Source organism: Leguminivora glycinivorella, chromosome 11 (assembly GCF_023078275.1).
Source record: "Leguminivora glycinivorella isolate SPB_JAAS2020 chromosome 11, LegGlyc_1.1, whole genome shotgun sequence".
Taxonomy (NCBI): domain Eukaryota; kingdom Metazoa; phylum Arthropoda; class Insecta; order Lepidoptera; family Tortricidae; genus Leguminivora; species Leguminivora glycinivorella.
Window position 1 is genome coordinate 10,904,987 of NC_062981.1, and position 19,230 is coordinate 10,924,216.

Here is a 19,230-nt window from a genome sequence, read left to right on the forward strand (position 1 = left end):
TGACGACTATATTGTAAGGCAGTCTATCAAATAAGTCCATTAGCGAATCAAATGGCGTCCAGTCATTTTTGCCGCTATAAATAATTATGGTCTATTATATCCCGTTTTATAGACATTTAGGCGTGTCTGACGGACATTATACGGTCGTTTGACAGTAAATATTGACTTCTGTTATTTACATTACTAATTAGGCCGATATTTCTGTTGTACATGTTATCAAGTGTTCTGGGTTGTGACCTTCATTTTAGCTTCGGTCATGCGTTAGGTAATACATATTATGAGAATAGAGTTGGTGTGTTTTGTATGTTATTAGTATAAAAGTAAGTACCTAAATTAGCGTTTGTTGTTTTATTGCTTATTAGACTTCTTAGGCACGTGTAAGAAATTTGATCTAAATAATAATAAGGTCAATAGTAGGCATGTATTATACCATAACATTGAGAATGAGAACGTAATTGTCTTTAAACAATATAAATCAAAATTATATTTTGTTTGTTGGTAAGATGTGGTTAAATTACATGTGTTCTTACTAAGGGTTCTAATTATTTTTACAATCAATGAAGTGAGTACTTGTAACCCTATAACACAAGCCAGGGGAAATTGAAGACATAGCTGCAATATGAGACGATAATACGTATACCATAACCTGTCTATCAACTGTGGTCAATAATTGTTGAAAATTAGTACTAACACAATTACACATGTCACAATTAATAATATCTACCTTTACTTGTAGTCAAAACATTTTTCTCTCAACGTTTTTTTAATGACAGGCGAAGCGAAGTTTAAAGTCGTTGAGTGTGACGATGTTTTATATTTGCTTCGTTGAATTCGTTCCTTTAGTTTCTCTACCGAGATGTTTCGTTTTAAATTTTAGGTCCACCTTGATAGTTTGACTTTAAACATATCAGCGATACAATTTTATTTTTAGCCGATCGTGGGTTGATACAAAATGTAATTATTTAAGTATGTTTCTGTACAATTCTTTAGGACGATCTCGAAATTCTAAAACAACACCGTATGAGAAATTGCAATGTAGGTGTAAACTGAATCACCTAAATCGTTTCAGGTAATATGGGATACCTGTAATAGTGAATATGAAAAGTAGTAGAAATTCCATGATTAACTTTTGTTTTTGTATTTTTGTTACAGGAGCACATAAACTTGGTCGGCACAGACGAGAACTTGGGGCCAGTCGTGATGTCCCTCAAGAACGAACACATGGCGGGTCACGACCACACCAGGATACTCCTCAGACTACGCACAGAGACCATGCACGGACTCATACCCACCACTAGTAAGTTTACATACATGCATATTGTGCATAAACTTACGCCTGTATCCCCTAAAGAGTTTGCAGAGCTTATGAAACTGTTGAAGTTTCAGTGCACCTTTTAGCAACAGCCTTTTACATAGTCACAGAACGTAGGCGTAGGGTGTTAAGGAAGATTCTGGGACCCGTTAAAAGAGACGATGGCAGTTGGAGGATCCGCAAAAATGCCGAAATTGAAAAACTGGTAGCCGAGCCAAATATATTAATAGGTGCAACCAAAGCACATCTTCTCTTCGATGATTTTGAATCGTTTGTCAAAGCGGCCACAAATTGTGCAAGCAGCGGTGCAGAAAGTTGTGTGAAAAAAAAACAATAAAGCAACTCGCAGAACAACAGGAATACTCTGAATGTAGGTACGCTTACTTATATTTATAACAATTCGAATGTGTTATTCAGATCCCTGTAAATAAGGACTTGTTTAAAAGTTTTATTGTCTCTCAAGGAAGTTGCTCCAAATGAACGACCGCCGTAGGCTAAGGAAAATCCCAACCGGAAAATCCATAAGCAATTTTAAAACGGGCTTTGTTTTCAGGATCAGCAGCAATGCCATCGCCTTTAAAAATGGCGAAGATGCTTAACGACCAAGTGAACGTCGACAACTTCATGGCGGTGATGTGTCTCAACGCGTCATCGCTGATCTCAACATACGACGAACACGTACTGGTCGCGACATTCAAGTTCGGAGTACTGTACCAGAAGTATGGACAGACGACGGAGGAAGAACTCTTCGGGAACAATGAGACGTCGCCCGCGTTCGACGAGTTTCTAGAAATGCTCGGGCAGAGGATCAAGTTGAAAGACCATAAAGGTACGCAAAGCTGCGTTTTCACTTCGTTCGCTCGTGCACCGATAAAGGTATAGAAGTCAAGTGTTTTATCTGCGCACTAACGAACGAATGCTCGCTCAGAACTGTTCAGAACACCGCAGTTTTAGGAATTGCACATCATTGGTGAATTTCTATAATAATATGTACTTGGTACTCAGGTGGCTATTTTACTTGTCATGGTTTACGATAGATGTCGTTAGGATGCCGTCCTAAAATCACATATGACGTAGCTCTAATGGCAGAACATTGACAGAACATTAGACTGGCTACTGGCTAGTGATCCTGTGGTAGTGAGTTTTGCGACTTAATTTTATTCTGAGAGGCATAAATAGGTATTTGTTTTTACAAGGGGGCAAAGTAGTTGTTTAACCGCACGTGCCAATCTTGATACCTGAGCAAGCGAAAGATTCCAATATTGAACCGCGAGCGTATGGAGTGGTTCAAAAGTGGAATCTTGAGCGTTGCGAGGGTATCAAGGCAAGAAGGTTAAACAAACTTTGCCACCAAGTGAAACACAAAATTTTATACCACACCAACACGAACAAAATACTGACTATAAAACATCAAAATAAATCAAATCCATCAATTTATTCAATATTTATGATTCAAAATCATCATTTATAAGTAAAATCTAGCAGTCAGATTAAGACATGGAGTTAAAATTTGTATGAAATTACTTTGCCCCCTTGTGGATAAAATGCAATTTTGCTATCTGTTTTCGAATAGCAAAGAAAGTCTTTACCAGCTGGTGTGGTGAAAAGTACATTACAGCTGTCCGATAAAGTTTAAGCGTTTTTCTGGGTACGCAGAGATCGCTAATGGGGATGGTAATTACACGAGTTCTTGTAATAGTGGAATATAAAAGTTTTAGTTGGTGAATAATTACGAGTGATTAAAAGTACGAAGGTGACTTTTTATTAATGGTCGACTTATCTCGAAGCGGTATTACGCTTCTACTTTTATAACTCTAAGTATCCCTTGATGATTAGAATACTTACAAATTTCTTGAACTTTATTACGAGGAAAAATATGACTTTGGTCTAGATTTACTTACAATCTCAATTCTAGTTGCAAAATCGACTTTCCTTTGTGTTTTCTAGTTTAGGTTTTAGAAATAAAAATAACGACGACATCATTTCTAAGACATCCTGTCATCTGTTTTGTGTGTAAACTGTTCTGAGTATTTTTTATTTATGTAGGAATCTAGTCTCCAATCCGCATTGGGCTAGCGTGGGGATTATAGCTCGATTCTCTCATGCGTGAGAGGAGGCCTGTGCCCAGCAGTGGGGTATAGGCTCAATTATTATTATGTAGAAATCTTACCCAATTTTTTTTACACAGGCTACCGAGGCGGTCTTGACATCCAAAACGGCCACACTGGCACCGAAGCGGTTTACGAGCGATTCTTCGACCGCGAGATTATGTTCCACGTCGCTCCCCTCCTACCGCACACGGCTGGCGACGCGCAACAGCTGCAGAGGAAGAGACACGTCGGAAACGATATCGTGGCGATTGTGTTCCAGGTAAGCCTTTCTTCACTTTATGAAGTCCTGGTACAAGTAGCATCAGTGGCATCTTGTTGCTGTAAATTTGGGCAAGAAGATGGAGTAAGATGGGTATATTGAAGACAAGAGCATGTTCTACGTTGCTCCCCTCCTACCGCACACGGCTGGCGACGCTCAGTAGCAGTTACAGAGGAAGAGGCACGTTGGAAACGACATCATGGCGATTGTGTTCCAGGTGAGCCTTCCTCATTTTATGAAGTCCTGGTACAGGTAGCATCAGTAGAATCTTGTTGCTGTCAATTATTGGCAAGGAACTGGAGAGAGATGGGTATATTGACGGCGGGATTATGTTCCACGTCGCTCCCCTCCTGCCGCACACGGCTGGTGACGTGCAACAGCTGCAGAAGAAGAGACACGTCGGAAACGATATCGTGGCGATTGTGTTCCAGGTAAGCCTTCTTCACTTTATGAAGTCCTGGTACAATTAGCATCAGTAGAAAGTCTCTTAAAAATGTATGTTATTCGATACAGATATGACGTAAGTCAGCTCAATAGTGATAACTAATTCTAGCATAGAAATCTGTAGCTGACTATACATGTGATGGTGTATTTATTTATCAATGATGGTTAAACTAGCTTGTTCATAATGTGAAATTATAAAAGGAAGTCTAGTAAGCTAGCGTCCACGCTATCAGTTCAATCAAACCAGTAATTATTATCACTATCTCACTTGTTTAACGATAACGATAATATCGTTCCAGGAAAAGGCAACTCCGTTCACGCCAGACATGATCGCGTCCCATTTCCTGCACGCCTTCATCGTCGTCACGCCCGTGGAGACTAACGGCGGGGAGACCAGGTAAATACCCTCACTCTGAAAAACAGTCTAGAGCTAAGGCCGAAAGTCCACTATCATAATATGTTTATCATAGAAATACGAGTATGATCATAGGCAACATGCCGTCCTTTTTCATCACGTTGGAGAAAAAGGGAGGCATACAGACCTATGATCATATTTTTATGATAATCATATGATAGTGGACTTCCGACCTAAGACAGGCTTAAATAAGTATTAATTATCTTATCATCAATAAAAACTGACATTTCGAGTCATATCATATGAGTAGGTATATTCTATTGTGTTGATCTTGCGTGTAATGCGCCGTGAACCGAGTATTATCCAAAAATATACATTAAGAAAAACTAAGACGTATTTAGGTTCGCCCTTTTCTATATTTATGACTAAACTTTTCGGTTCTTCAGGTTTCGGAGTGCCATAAAAATGAAGGCACGAACATTTTGCATATACCTACACTTATTTTGTATCTACTAATAATGTTATTGCCCGACCCTTCCCATGAAAAGTTTAACTTCCATCCATGCTTCAAAATTTTTTTCCGTACATGTCGTTCACCCCAAAAGTTAAACATGTACATCATGTATCTTCTCGGAATCATCCCTCAACTTTTGTTTGCACGAAATTCAATTACGAACAATACTAATAACAAGTCTCTTGATCTCCATTGTTATTATTTTCTAATAGCTTCGCATTAAATATCTTTCCATTTCACTTGTTGGAAGTTTCTTATTCTTGTTACGATACATTTGTCCTTCTCAAGCGACTTGTTTAACATAAAGTTTGCGTTGCGTCGGAACAACGCAACAGACATTATTTGCATGAAGAAGTCGTGAAAATGGCTTGGAAAAGGGGAATGGAAATTTTCCCTTGTAATTTATATGCAAACGAATCATTCTGTTGTAATTAGAAAGCTTTTTACCTAAGGTATAACATGGTGTATTAGTAGCATTTCCAGATTTTATGATTAAAAAAAAAATGTTGCCCCAAACAGAGCAAAGTTGGGGACACCTTACGCAGATCAACTTAGCCCCAAACAGAGCAAAGCTTGTACTATGGGGCTAAGCGACGATATTACATACTTAAATAGATAAATTCATACTTATATGTACATTGAAAACAACCATGACTCAGGAACAAATATATCTGTGGTCATCACACAAATAAATGCCCTTTACGGGATTCCAACCCAGGACCGCGGCTTAGCAGGCAGGGTCACTACCGACTGAGCCAGACCGGTCGTAAATGATGACGGATTTGAGGCAACGCAATTTTATGAGGAAATGAGAAAAGCCTTTTCAGATGTTGCCGGGTAACTCGTTACCGGATCTCAAGTGTTGTTATAAAAGTTTCTCATGTTTACGGAAAAATGTACGCGAAATGTTAGCGTCTAAATGTTATTTGAGTAAAAATGTAAGCCGTGACTACCGCGAATTTGTATGGTATGTTTCTGTGTCAAATTAGTAGCGGTTGTCTTCCGTTATTTGTTACATTGTATTTGCAAAGGACACTAATAGTATTAGACTAACTTGTCATTGACACTTAGTATTGACACTTATGTGATTATTTAGGTGCCTCATTATAATTTTATTGATAACAATAGGTACCATAGTTAGTTATAATTTCACTAGTAATACATATGACCATGACAAACTCTCAAAGAATTCTATTAGGGTTTGATGAAATAAAACAGACTCTAAAAAAAAAACTATCTTTTTGATAATCCTCATACAGTTGCTCTTATCCCGATTAAGATAGATTATGTTAGTATTACGCCATGACTGTGATCTCAGTATTTAGGGAGGATGAATTGCGTTGCTATTATTCGTTTTAGTCAATACGTAACATTTCCTTTTCTACTTCCAGGTACAAGGTGGCCGTCACCGCTCGTGGGGACGTACCATTTTTCGGGCCGACTCTCCCCCAGCCTGCGTACTTCCGCAAGGGGCGCGAGTTCAAAGAGTTCCTCCTTACCAAGCTCATAAACGCCGAGAACGCGTGTTACAAAGCCGAGAAATTCGCTCAACTCGAGCTAAGAACGCGAGCGTCGCTACTGCAGAATTTGGCTGATGAGCTGAAGAGCAAAACGGTGGAGTTCCTTGGTACGGGGGCGCGGATGGAGCCCGGGGCGGTGTCTCCACAGCCGGAGGGTACGCCAAGGCAGGAGGGGCCCAGTACGAGGTTTATTGATACTGTGAAGAAGGCGTTCATATCGAAAGTCAGGTACGTAGAAAAAGCATCAAAATTGAGTCGCTTAAATCCACAGTCAGATAAATTAGGGGAATTTGACAGTCAGATTTATATGCATTTTATTTTGGAATTTAAGTTACATGATAGAGTAGTGATCTCTTACCTCTGGAGTGGACTTATCAGAGTTTAAAATTTAGCCACTCAGTCTTACTTATAGGTTGATTTAAGAAAATACAACAAATATTTGTCTATGACGATTAGTGTTTAAAACATCAATAACGGCTAATTTGAATGCCAAAATATATCTACTGAAGATGAAATAACCACGACTCTCAAATAATACTCAGGCGGCAAGGCTTATTCTCTCGGTCTGAGTTATTTCAAATAAACAACAACGAATTTTACGAGTTTTCGATTACATCTGTACTTATTTCGTGGTTTCCCTTGATTGAATGCGCAACTGATTGCCTCAAAGTTAGCTTTGTTTCTAGAAACTTTCCAGACTATTAAGCAACCAAATAAGCTTGTTGTACACTTACAGTTACTTATAACTTTTTTATCGTTACAGATCACCGAGCGTAGACACGAATCTCTCCGGCGACAGTAGCAAGAATGTTCTGAACAAGAAAATGAGCAGTATGCAGGATACACCCACCCCTAATGTAAGTTTACGTGACTGCTACATAATCAAATCCATTAAATTAAAATACGAGTGTAGGTTTATGAAACGAATGAACGGAGTTTCATAAAAGGATAACTACTAAACTACTTTTATAGATCCGTGTGGGAACCGGACTAATTTCAATAAGGCCTAGTTACCCTTTGGGGTTGGAAGGTCAGATGACAGTGACTTTCGTAAAACTGGTACCTACGCCAAAATCTTTGGGATTGTTGTCACAGCGGGCCCCAGGCTCTCATGAGCCGTAGCGAATGCCGGAATAACGCAATGAGAATGATGATGACCTTTACTCGCATTCCAATGCTATTAAAAGTCATCCAAACTAAAACTTAAAATCACCATATTGCTTCTTTCATTACAGAGCGGCCGTTCCAAAACGTCAGTAGCGTCATCCTCAGCGAGTGCGGTCTCAGTCCGATCGGCCGGCGGCTCCGACGCCTCCAGTCCCGACGTGACGTCACGCGCCGCCGGCCCGCGGCCGCCCATGCACGACCACAGCGACGACTCGAGCTTGAACTCCGTGGACTTGGACCCTCTTGGTGAGTTATGCGCTCCTGGTACTTTTTGTCAGGAGTCAGCTGGTTTTTTTTGTGAAAGCGCAAGATAGAGCTAATTCGTTTAAAATGACGATCAAAATAAGAAGGTAGTTGTTACATTTTTAGTAACCATTATTTTAAATTAAGAATTAAATTATTAGAGGGCTAACATTTGGTCCATACAAAGTCGCATTGCTCCAATGTTCAGCGCCATCTTTCGAAAGATATTCTGACCGAGTTTTAAATAAAATCCTGTTTCAAAATAACTCAACTTGCATTCAAATAACGCTTCGAGAACCGTCACTAAAAAAAAACCAGAAGTCTTGGCGTCTAAAGAAATGAATGCCTGTGTTAGTGACGCCATCTATTGGAGGAACGCGATTTTGTATAGACATTGTTAGTTATCTTGTTTTTCCTCCATGTTGAAAGTAATAAAATGGTAAGTAAAACTCCCTTTGCTATAAATCATAGCTTACCATCACAAACCTGAAGTCACATTAATTCATTAGAGTTTAATAGTAATTATTGGAGATTTGGCGTGTTTTGTGATTGAATTGAAGTTTTTCCTCAATTAGACGACAAGGACTGGCTGAGTTGTGGTAAAAGTGCAACAGGTTAGTCCTGTAGACGACGTAGATATCGTAGAGTAGTGACTGTTGTCCACAAGCATGATTGTAGTACATTGCAAAAAAAATAAAACTCGTAGTGAAACTTTATCTGCTTTTAAAGTTTAAGAAAACTGCATGATTAGAAATTATTTCTAGGGTATTCTACCAACGTGAAATTTTGTTTTACTTGGTCTTTATATTTTAGTGTTAAACACAAACATAACTTCTGTAAAATACAATTTTGAGAATGATATTCAGTCGATGTTGGTGATGCTAATGTGTCATAAAGTTACGCAATGTGTAAGACTTTAGTGTCAATGTTACCTGTTATAGCGCCTTTTCCAAAGCTGTATGATAAAAAAATATTAACTAACCTAACCACAATATTAAAATTTTGAAAAAACCGCCGACCGCGACGTAGTAGACCGATTTTCATGAAACATGGCTAAGAACACTGCCGACTAACTCAGCTTTCAGACAAAAAAATCTAAATCGGTTCGTCCGTTCGGGAGCTACGACACACTTACACACAGACAGACAGACAGACAGATTTGCGTCGTCGAGAAGTTTTTGCGTCGCCGGAAATGAAAAAATGTGATGCAAATTTTATGGTTTCCCCTTTCCTGGGGGGTTACCATGACGTGCTAAAGCCGTTCAGTTTAGGTTGAGAGAGAGGGACGGAGCTATGTAACTGCTATAGCTGTGTCCCTTTCTCTCAACCTAAACTGAACGTCTTTAGTACGTCATGGTAACCCCCTGATGTCTATTCGGAACAATCGCTGTTGAAACTTTCACTCTATTTAGTTCAATAGATTTTTTTTCTGCGACACATTAAGTTGGTATCGAAAGTGGCTAAATTAATTTCCGATTACCTACAGGTGGCGTGTACGTAGACAGCGACACAGGCCTAGAGTCCATGTCATCAGCGGAAGCGGGCGCGAATCCGCGCGGAGAACCGCCCGCCGCTCCGCGCGCTGATGCGGAACTGCTGAGACAAGAGGTCTGCAAGCTCAAGAACGATAAGCTGGATCTGTTGAAGCAGAATATTGTAAGTTTGTTACTTGGACTAGTCATAGCATAGTCAAGATCGTCAGTAGAAGTAAGAATTCGCCAGAACCGCCCGATGCTCCGCGCAGATGCGGAATTGCTGAAACAGGAGTTCCGCAAACTCAAAAACGATAAACTGGATCTGATGAAGCAGAAAATTATGTCTTCTGGAATTCGTTACACTCTGAGTCTATGTTATCAGCGGAGGTGGACGCAACCTACCGAGATTTCAATTTTTATTTTACTGTTTTTGAAGTAACTCTAAGGGCCGGTTGCATCAAACCGTCTGTCACTGTTAAAGCGTTCGTTAATCTTTATTGTATGGGAAGTTCCATAGACGTCTGCTGGGTGACGATGATGCGTCTGTCAAATGTGGTTGATGCAACTGGCCCTAAGTTTAGTAGTTTTAGTTTGTAGTTTTATTTAAGGATTATTGATTTTTTTGTCTACTCAACATCCCAGTTTTGTATTTTCCCAAAAATATTTTGCAATGTTTTGAGGAAAAAATATTGCAAAGGTTATGACAGATGGCGCCACCTTATTAGTCCATTGCACAGATAAAGAATTTCATGCGTGAGAGCGAAAAGAAGATATTTTTTTCTCTCCTTCACATATAAATGACAGTGACATACCTAGACACTTGCACAGGCGCCGCCTGGCGGGATAAAATGTCAGTGTGCCTCCTCATTACCTAGGTACCTTTGCTACGCTATCGCAAGCTCAGTCAAATCGTTTAAGCTACAATATTATGTGTCCAAAAATGTATAATCCCATTTCTTCTTTTTCCAGAGCTGGCAGAACGAAATAAAATGCCTACGCGAGAAAGAGATGACGCTACAAGCGAAGCTGGACGCCGCCGCGCGCGAGCTGAGACGGCTGCGCGACCAGCAGGGCACCATCATCCCCAACCCATCCACGCACGACTCCACCGCCTAAGCAACGAATATGCACCCTATAATTTACGGAATACGAAACGTGGCGATTGCAAATTGTAACTTTGTTTTGCTTTACCAACTTAATTTTGCGGCTGGTGAAATTTTACCCAGATACAAAAGCTGCGAGGTTTTGAGTTTGTCATCCGCAAAATAAGTTGGCAATGAAGATCGAACGGCTTTGTTTTACATGCAGTACCAACTTATTTTTGCGGCTAATAAAGTTATAACCAGTAACAAATACTGTGAGGTTTTGCGTTTGTCATCAGCAAAATTAAGTTGGCAGAAGGATAGCATTAGTTTAAAGCAGTTTTTAAATGTCTTGATGGGCTTCATTAAACTCAATGTGTAGTTGATGTGTCTTGCAGGATAGATTCTATACCTACTTGCTCTCTAGGACGAATTATATCTCGAAAATAGATATAATGACTGTCTTAAATGGATCTTAATGTGAATTTAGGTATACATTTACCTAATTTTCTTGTGCAATATCATTTCTGCTGCAATATAGTACTTATACAAACACCATGCTCTTGCTATCCATACATGCGAGTACCGACTGGTATTTAAATATTTTTTGAACCGTTAGGTTTAAAAAATATTTATGATTCTGGTCGGTATTCGTAAAATTCTAGATATACGTATTTAAAACATGGCTATATGTCGTTTGATATATAATATACAGCACGTATTGTAAGGTTTCTATGACTAATTTAGAGAGAATATGATTCTAATCTTTTATATGTTGTTATACCAGAACTGTCTATGCGATCTTATTTCCAAGGTTCGGTCGTACGTATATTTTGTATCGACTTTCGACCTCTGCACGGGAAGCTGGTCGATTTAAATGTCCCTATCGCACTTACAAATAGATAGGGACGCTTTTGTCTAAATGTTGTGATAAAGTAGTTTATTTCGGTCGTTTAATCTAATGTAAACTTTCTGGTTTTGGAGAAAAATGTAGTTTATTTGTATGCACACCGAAAAGAATCTCATTAAAAACGTATAACTTACAAATCAAACAAAATGAATGTGTATTTTACATAAGGAACGCATATACTTCGCACTTATACTTCACTACCATTGATGCTATAATTCTTTTGAATATGTATTTTGTATTCAAAAAGTCCTGCATTAGATGCGAGGTACAACTAAGTTCATAAATAATTGTATCATTTGATTGCTTTGTCTAAAAAAATGTGGTAAAAAATGTTTGCCACGATTATATTCTTGACTGTACCCAAACTGTATGTAACGTGCATAGTGCCCTTAATCTTTTCAACGTGTATATATTTTATACATAGGTATATAGAATACAAAATGTATTCCCTTTACGAATTACTTTACGCGCAAAAAATATATTTACACGTTAGCGAAAATATTCTATAGAGAAATTGAGTATTCATTTATGTCTGTTGTAGCGTATGCCTTCCAACGATTTTCGTTAGTGACGAAATAGATAAATGTAATGCAATTTCGGAGTCATTTGAATGTTTTTAAAAGCTAATTTTATAGGAACTACCACACCGACGCTTAAGATCGTGACTACTTTGAAAAAATAAAAATGAAACGCGCGTCTGAATGAAACTCAACACAACATTGGACATGACTGTTATAGCATACGCGTAGCCTTTTGTTTCCCTTGGCCCATCATAGATGACGTCATTAACAATCAGTGAACGGGATATGATAGTAGGTACTATATTTTTTTTAAACTAGTGACGATGTTACGGTGTGGAGGCTCCTTTATTTTAATATGTTGCGTATATATCTGAGAATTTTTGATTAGATTCACCAAAAGTTTGTCTTAAATAGCAGGTAAATCATGCCTTTATCACTAGAAAGCCTATTTATTCATGATGGTGCGTTAGTAACACTATTATAAAGTATAATAGATACGAATGATTTGTTAGTAAACGTCATAAAACCCAGTTTGTCCGTATTTGCATATTCAGCATAGTGCAATGTTAATTTCTAAACTTATTTCTATTAGATTAGTTCTTTGTACTTTAAGTTAACCAGTTATTGTACATATTTAGGAACTGGACCACTACTGATACAGTATTTTCTTAATTTATGCTTGATAGACATAAGTATCGTTTCGAATGTCTTTGAGTTAATTATGTTTTGTTGATTATCATTAATATTTTATACCAAAGTTAACATTCCCCACTAAATAGTATAGATTATTATTTTGTATAATTATTGCTTTTATAAATGATACAGCAGTATTCTTTATGTTAAATAATTTAACCGACGGAGCACGCTAACAATAATTTTCTGAGTTTACATTAAAGTTAGTTTAATTAAGTATGGTGGCTCTTTCCTGAATGAATGCACACAAATCTGCATTTTTTAATTATTTTAACATCTATATCGCCATATACTTAAGGCCAGAGCACATTGGCAGCATGTGCGTTTCAGCTGCGTACGCACACGTCTCGCAAACGATGCAACATCTCTCATCAGCACCCATGTATTACAACGACCGCGCGCTCGTCTACGCACCCGCAGCCGATGTGCACAAACCTTTAATGTAATCTTTTGATATTTTTGTTTGATTGTTGATTATAAAAGTGATTGACAAATGTTGATTCGTCTTCTGACTACTGTCGTTAATAAACCAAATATCGCGAGTGTGGAGAGTTAGAAGAAATAGTTTAATATTAAGAGATACTATTGAATTATATGAATAGTTAATACTAAATATTAAATTGTTGTTTTATTCCCTACCATTATAAGTTGTGGAAACCAAGAATACTTAAAAACCCTGATAATAATTATGTATATTTTTGAGGAATTGGAAAATTCCTTTTAAAAAATATTGAATACCCTAAAAATATTTGTCTAGTGAGTTAGAACGAGCTTTTTTTATTAATTCCAAATTTGTACTCCAAATACAGTTTCCTACAGATGTAGTCCGAAAAGGGTTCGTATTTGTCATGCTAGTTCAGTCAATGTCATCATGTACTGAGACTGACTGAAATAGCTTGACACGTTGTACGTTTCCGTAACAATACGAAGGCAACTCTTTTCACACATCTATACGAGTAGATTTTGAAGATATTTGTTTAAAATATTTTAGACTTGACGCCATCTAGGTGTGATTATTGGAATCAGCAACATATTTGAAACACCAAGCCGCGACAACAACAAACAGCGTACTTCACAGATTGTCTTGATATTTATATTGACAAATCATAGATGGCGCTAAAATTAAATAGCAAAAGTTAGTTGTATGTCTGCTAGATGGCGCTTATATAACCGAATGTGGCTTCCAGTCGAGAACGTAACAGCAGGGTAGATTGAATAATAAATATTATAACTGATCCATTTTTTCCATTATTACACTATAATGTTAAGTTCTACATGTACACACTGAACACGCCTACCATATACAACCGGTGGACACTCTATTTAATAATGCAAACACGTAAACACATGGAAAAAATGGACCACTTATATTTGCCCCAAAGTCGAGATTTGCCCCGCTGTACCTTATATACAGAGAAGCTACCTTGCAAAATTAATGCAAACACAATGAAACCGCTCTAGTCTTCACTTAACTTTGGACTAGTAATCCCAGTAGGGATTGAAACACATTTGTTCAAATTGATAAGTTTGGATCAACCCTTCTCACATAATAGATTCATGAATGTGAAAGCTTTGTCAGTCATGTATTATGGCACTATCACTCACTCGATGCAAACATTGATTATGTATCACATGTTACACCGATCACCGATTTGATACTGATACTGCTGATACGAAGTAGGTTGGTATGTCAGTATCAACAATGACGTTTTTGGCTGGAAGAATGTCATGTTACGATAATCGCTCGAATCACCAGGGTTAGCACATGATTGCCGCGAGACTATGTCTACCCGTCCTTATGTCATTAATACAGTTAGAAGAGGACGTCTCATCTATCTCGAGGCGACATACTCTCGCGGCAATCATGTGCTTGGCCTACATACCGCCAGAAAATCAGTGGAACCTGGAGATATATCAGCAGATACCTTTAAACGAGTAACTTTAGTAAGGTGCATTGGGGTAATTTCGAATCACAGAAATGCTCGGGTAATTTTGAAAGGGAAATCTTGATATGATAGAAATAGTGGTGATTTTAAAAGTGACTTCTATGGCCAATAATGTACAGTCAACCAATTGGAACCCTAGGCCACTCTACAACTATGTCAAACTGACAAACAGTAAGAGATTTCTTACAATCTGATTTTTAACGTCACTATGACATAGTTCTACAGTGGCCTAGGGTTCCAATTGGTTGACCATACGGTGTCAATAAGACAGGGTTCTAGAGTGGCCTATGGATTTAAATTGGTTGACCGTTAGGGTATGCAAAAACCGGTTAACTTAAAAAACCGGTTAATAACCGAGACTTTTCCTTCAAAACCGGTTAACCGGGTATTAACCGGTTTTGAGGATTTTTAGTAAATGGCCGTACTACGCAATAATTACCATTACCTTTAAGAATTCTGATGTTGATGATATCGTAGCAGGTATTATTTGCACGATGAAGATCATTTTATCCAGTTTTTAGAAATTTGGTAAATGCGGAAATTGCTAAAAAAGGCTTGTGTGGTTTGAATGTGATTCGTCAGTTTTGCGTTTTCTAGGCATGTCGCGAAGGTCTACAGCTCCCAGAGCCCCTAGTAATACAAGCAATTGATGTAAGAAAACCAAGATCTCCATTTTACCTTTCTTTTAAAAAATATAGTTTGAAATATACGGTAGACTCCGGTTACAACGACACTCAAGGGACCGCTGATATTACGTCGTACTAACCGGATGTCGTACAAAACGAATTTCATTTCTTTTAATTAAAAGTAATATTTGGGTGAATCAACTTTTTCTTGCTTTTTGCAAGAATTACCCTTACTTATTATTAGGTCTACTTTTGTGATTTTTAACCTTACCATCGTGAATAAAGATCCTTATTTCACGTATACCAATTAGGGAAAAATTTAAAAACGATTCATTTTTAATTAAAACAATATGTGACCCAGTGGAAGAGACACTTTTTCATACAAAACTGAGGGACAGCTATGTCCACTGGGTCACTGCTCGAAACAAAGTTATAAAATAGGAAATCCTATAATTACATGTTGTATTGCGTAGCTAGTATATTTGTCTTTAATATAATAAGTATACATTAATTAGACTAAATCCCAATTAAATTTTCTGACCACATGTAGTCGAAGTATGCGAAATTTTGCTGGCAAAGAAAAGTCGATTCACCCATTTACATCTCTATTACTAAAACATTTCAATCAATAGGTTTATTTACAGGGTATTATTATCATAGTATTAATACCTTATTTTATTGTGACTTGTTTAGTTAGAAAAGTCCTTTTTAGTATGCGTGCTTGCTCATCATTTGTTCTATTTAGCTTATAAGATTAGACCCGAGGCGAACAAATTGTTAAAATTTTAAAAGCAATACTTCAAAAAGTTACATGGCCACAATGTAATCTTGCTACTTGTTGTAGGAAGACAGGGGGCCGTGCTCGGGTGGAAGTAGCTTTGTTTCCTCAATTTACTAGTAAAACTAAAAACGTTGTCGCTGGTCGTTGCAACCGGACTTGACGGACGGATTCTGTGTAAAATGTATCGTAAGAAGCGGCTGGTCGTTAAAATCGGAGTCGTAATAAACGGATGTACTTTCATACTATCACATACGAAAACCAAATAAATACCTGTGCTTATGTCGTTGTAAGAGGTTGGACGTTAGGTCTATGCGGAGTCGTAATATACTAACCGGACTCTACTGTATTGTATAAAATGTATAATTGAGTAGACTCGGGACTAATTTTTAAAGTAAAATCATTACAGATAATAATGTTGTCAATGAAAAGTAATGAATAAATCTTTATTATTACAAAACATTAAATAATTACGTATTTTTGAACCTTTTAATGCCTAATTTTCCAAATTTTGAGAAATAATAACAGTTTCGGTTATTAACCGGTTAGAGACTATAAAAACCGGTTTTTAACAGAGGCCAAAAAGTCTCCGTTAACCGGTTTTTCGGTTAACCGGTTAACCGGTTTGCACACCCTATTGACCGTACATCCAATATAAATGTGGGCTTTAAAAACTGATGTAAATTCTAACCAGGCCTTAAAGAAAGGCAAAGCTAATCTAATTCAAACTTATTTATTTAAAAATGCTAAAGCGTTCCGCAGGGAGCGTAGGTTGTTTGGATTGTGGGTTGGATTGCTCTCCGTGCCACTAATTAAATGTAGCTCTTTACGTAATTCAATGGATGTTTTCTTCTCAGACTGAATACAGCTTGGAAACAGAAAACACATTCACATTTTTTTCATTGCAGTTACGGCGTAGCATCATCTTTGCTAGCTTCACAATTTAGTTACTTACGTCACTCTCGTGAATAACTCGCATTAAATATTTTAAAATAGTTAGGTACGTATTATTGTCATAATTTAATGGAAAATTATTTTAAAACCGAAATAAATTACAGATTTGAAAGAACGGACCAGCATAGCTAATCTGTAATCGCGGCAGATGCCTGTACTGTAACCTCTCGGCCACCTAGGTCACCAACACAAAGTTGCTTAGGTCGAAATGATCTCCCATATTTTTTCAATCATTAATCATTACATTACATTACATTACATCACTACATAGTATAAAACAAAGTCGCTTTCTCTCTCCCTATGTCCCTATGTATGCTTAAATCTTTAAAACTACGCAACGGATTTTGATGCGGTTTTTTTTAATAGATAGAGTGATTGTAGAGGAAGGTTTACATGTAGGTATAGTACCCGTGCGAAGCCGGGGCGGGTCGCTAGTAACTTTTAAATTATAATATTTATTTTATTTTATTCATTATTCATTATTGGAAGCCTGTTATTTCCCACTGCTGGGCAAAGGCCTCCCCCACATTTTCCATTCTTCCCGATCTTGGGCAATTTCGGCCCAATTATTGAGGCAGCAATCTAAGTCGTCTCGCCATCGTCGGCGGGGTCTGCCAGGGGGTTTTATTAATACATAAAAAAATATTATTATTCTCTTTATTCATTTCAATTCTCAGGCTAGGCTTTTTTATAATATGATTATAAAAGTAAAATACAAAACCACATACAAAACAATACAAAATATATAAACACATAATAAAAAACCTAACCTAGGGTGCCGCCAGCAGCGGGGCAGGGCCCAAGCTGCCGGTGGTTAGGGCTGCAGAGAGAGGAACCGTCGGACTATCCGCGCCGTGTCCAAGATCACCGCCTTCTGCATCTGGCCCTTGATCCAGCCATCTAGCGAGAGTCTCTTAAGATGTTGGTCGAGACTCTTCGCTATGAGACCGTTCGCTGTAACGACTATCGGAACAATGATCGTCGAATCAACATCCCACATGGCGGTTATCTCGTGAGCCAACTTACATTTACAGAGAATCCAGGCATGCAAGGTATGGGTTACAAACACTTAAAACTAACATTAAGCTTATAACTAAAATCAATTAATATTAATAGATGTGGGAGTGGATCCGACTCGAGGTAGCGGGCTGCAGTGGCTAGGACCTTAAGAAAAAAAAGGTTATTAATTATAGGTACATAAAATTATCTTTAAATAAAATTAAAGTAAATAAATCTAAAATTAAACTTAAAATAATAATTAAACTAAACAAATCTAAAATTAAAATTAAACTAAAAAAAATCTAAAACCGACCCCTGCCCTGTGGCATAGTACCGATAACCACAAAATTAAAATTTTGAAAAAACCCCCGACCGCGACATAGTGGACCGATTTTCATGAAACATGGCTAAGAACACTCCCGACTAACTCAGCTTTCAAATAAAAAAAACTAAATCGAAATCGGTTCACCCGTTCGGGAGCTACGGTGCCACAGACAGACACACACACAGACAAACAGACAGACAGGCAGACAGACAGACAGACAGACAGACAGACAGACAGACAGACAGACAGACACGTCAAACTTATAACACCCCGTCGTTTTTGCGTCGGGGGTTAAAAAACGCTACGTAATGAATACGTAAAATAATGTTTCCTTCTCATTAATAAAATCTCTCATAAACCGAACCTGAAACTGTAATATTAATATATATAATAATAAAATGGATAAGCATAATGACCGCGGAAACCCTTTCTCGTCGTTTCCCTTTTTAAAAGCCGCATTCCTTTACGTATTGCGGAGAGTATTCCGATAAATGGGGGTCTTTTATCTTTTCGTCCCAGTTTTGGTTATTTTTAGAATACGACATTATTTATTAGTTACATTATATAAACATGTTTTTACATTTTGTGCAAGTAGAGGTTCACATGAGAATGTTAGAATTAGAATAAACGGCTGCAAGATTACGGACATCTATACTTATTAGTTCTAAAACCATTCTTTTTTTTTATGGGGAGAAAAGCTTCTTATGTTGACAGAAACAATTGTTTTTTTTTAACCCCCGACGCAAAAACGAAGGGGTGTTATAAGTTTGACGTGTCTGTCTGTGTGTTTGTCTGTCTGTCTGTTTGTCTGTCTGACTGTGTGTGTGTCTGTCTGTGGCATCGTAGCTCCCGAACGGAAGAACCGATTTAGATTTAGCTTATTTTGTCCGAAAGCTGAGTTAGTCGGGAGTGTTCTTAGCCATGTTTCATGAAAATCGGTCCACTATGTCGTGGTGGAGGGTTTTTTCAAAATTTTAATTTTGAGGTTACGTTATG

At 37.8% G+C, this 19,230-nt stretch overlaps 1 protein-coding gene across 8 annotated transcripts in view; it reads left to right on the forward strand.

Annotated features, from left to right (window-relative positions):
• LOC125231467 (rap1 GTPase-activating protein 1) overlaps nt 1-11,331 on the forward strand; it is a 359,035-nt gene extending 347,704 nt beyond the window's left edge. For 7 of the 8 annotated variants that reach the window (XM_048136943.1, XM_048136938.1, XM_048136942.1 and 4 more), the window contains 10 exons: nt 1,153-1,297; nt 1,866-2,141; nt 3,501-3,682; nt 4,426-4,523; nt 6,387-6,743; nt 7,279-7,372; nt 7,751-7,928; nt 8,501-8,539; nt 9,412-9,581; nt 10,370-11,331. In XM_048136943.1, coding sequence (XP_047992900.1) covers nt 1,153-1,297; nt 1,866-2,141; nt 3,501-3,682; nt 4,426-4,523; nt 6,387-6,743; nt 7,279-7,372; nt 7,751-7,928; nt 8,501-8,539; nt 9,412-9,581; nt 10,370-10,516 — 1,686 coding nt within the window. In that variant the 3' untranslated portion in view covers nt 10,517-11,331. The remainder of the gene's footprint in view (nt 1-1,152; nt 1,298-1,865; nt 2,142-3,500; nt 3,683-4,425; nt 4,524-6,386; nt 6,744-7,278; nt 7,373-7,750; nt 7,929-8,500; nt 8,540-9,411; nt 9,582-10,369) is intronic. The other variant, XM_048136944.1, reaches the window with a different exon arrangement.
• The last annotated feature ends 7,899 nt before the right edge of the window (nt 11,332-19,230 follow it).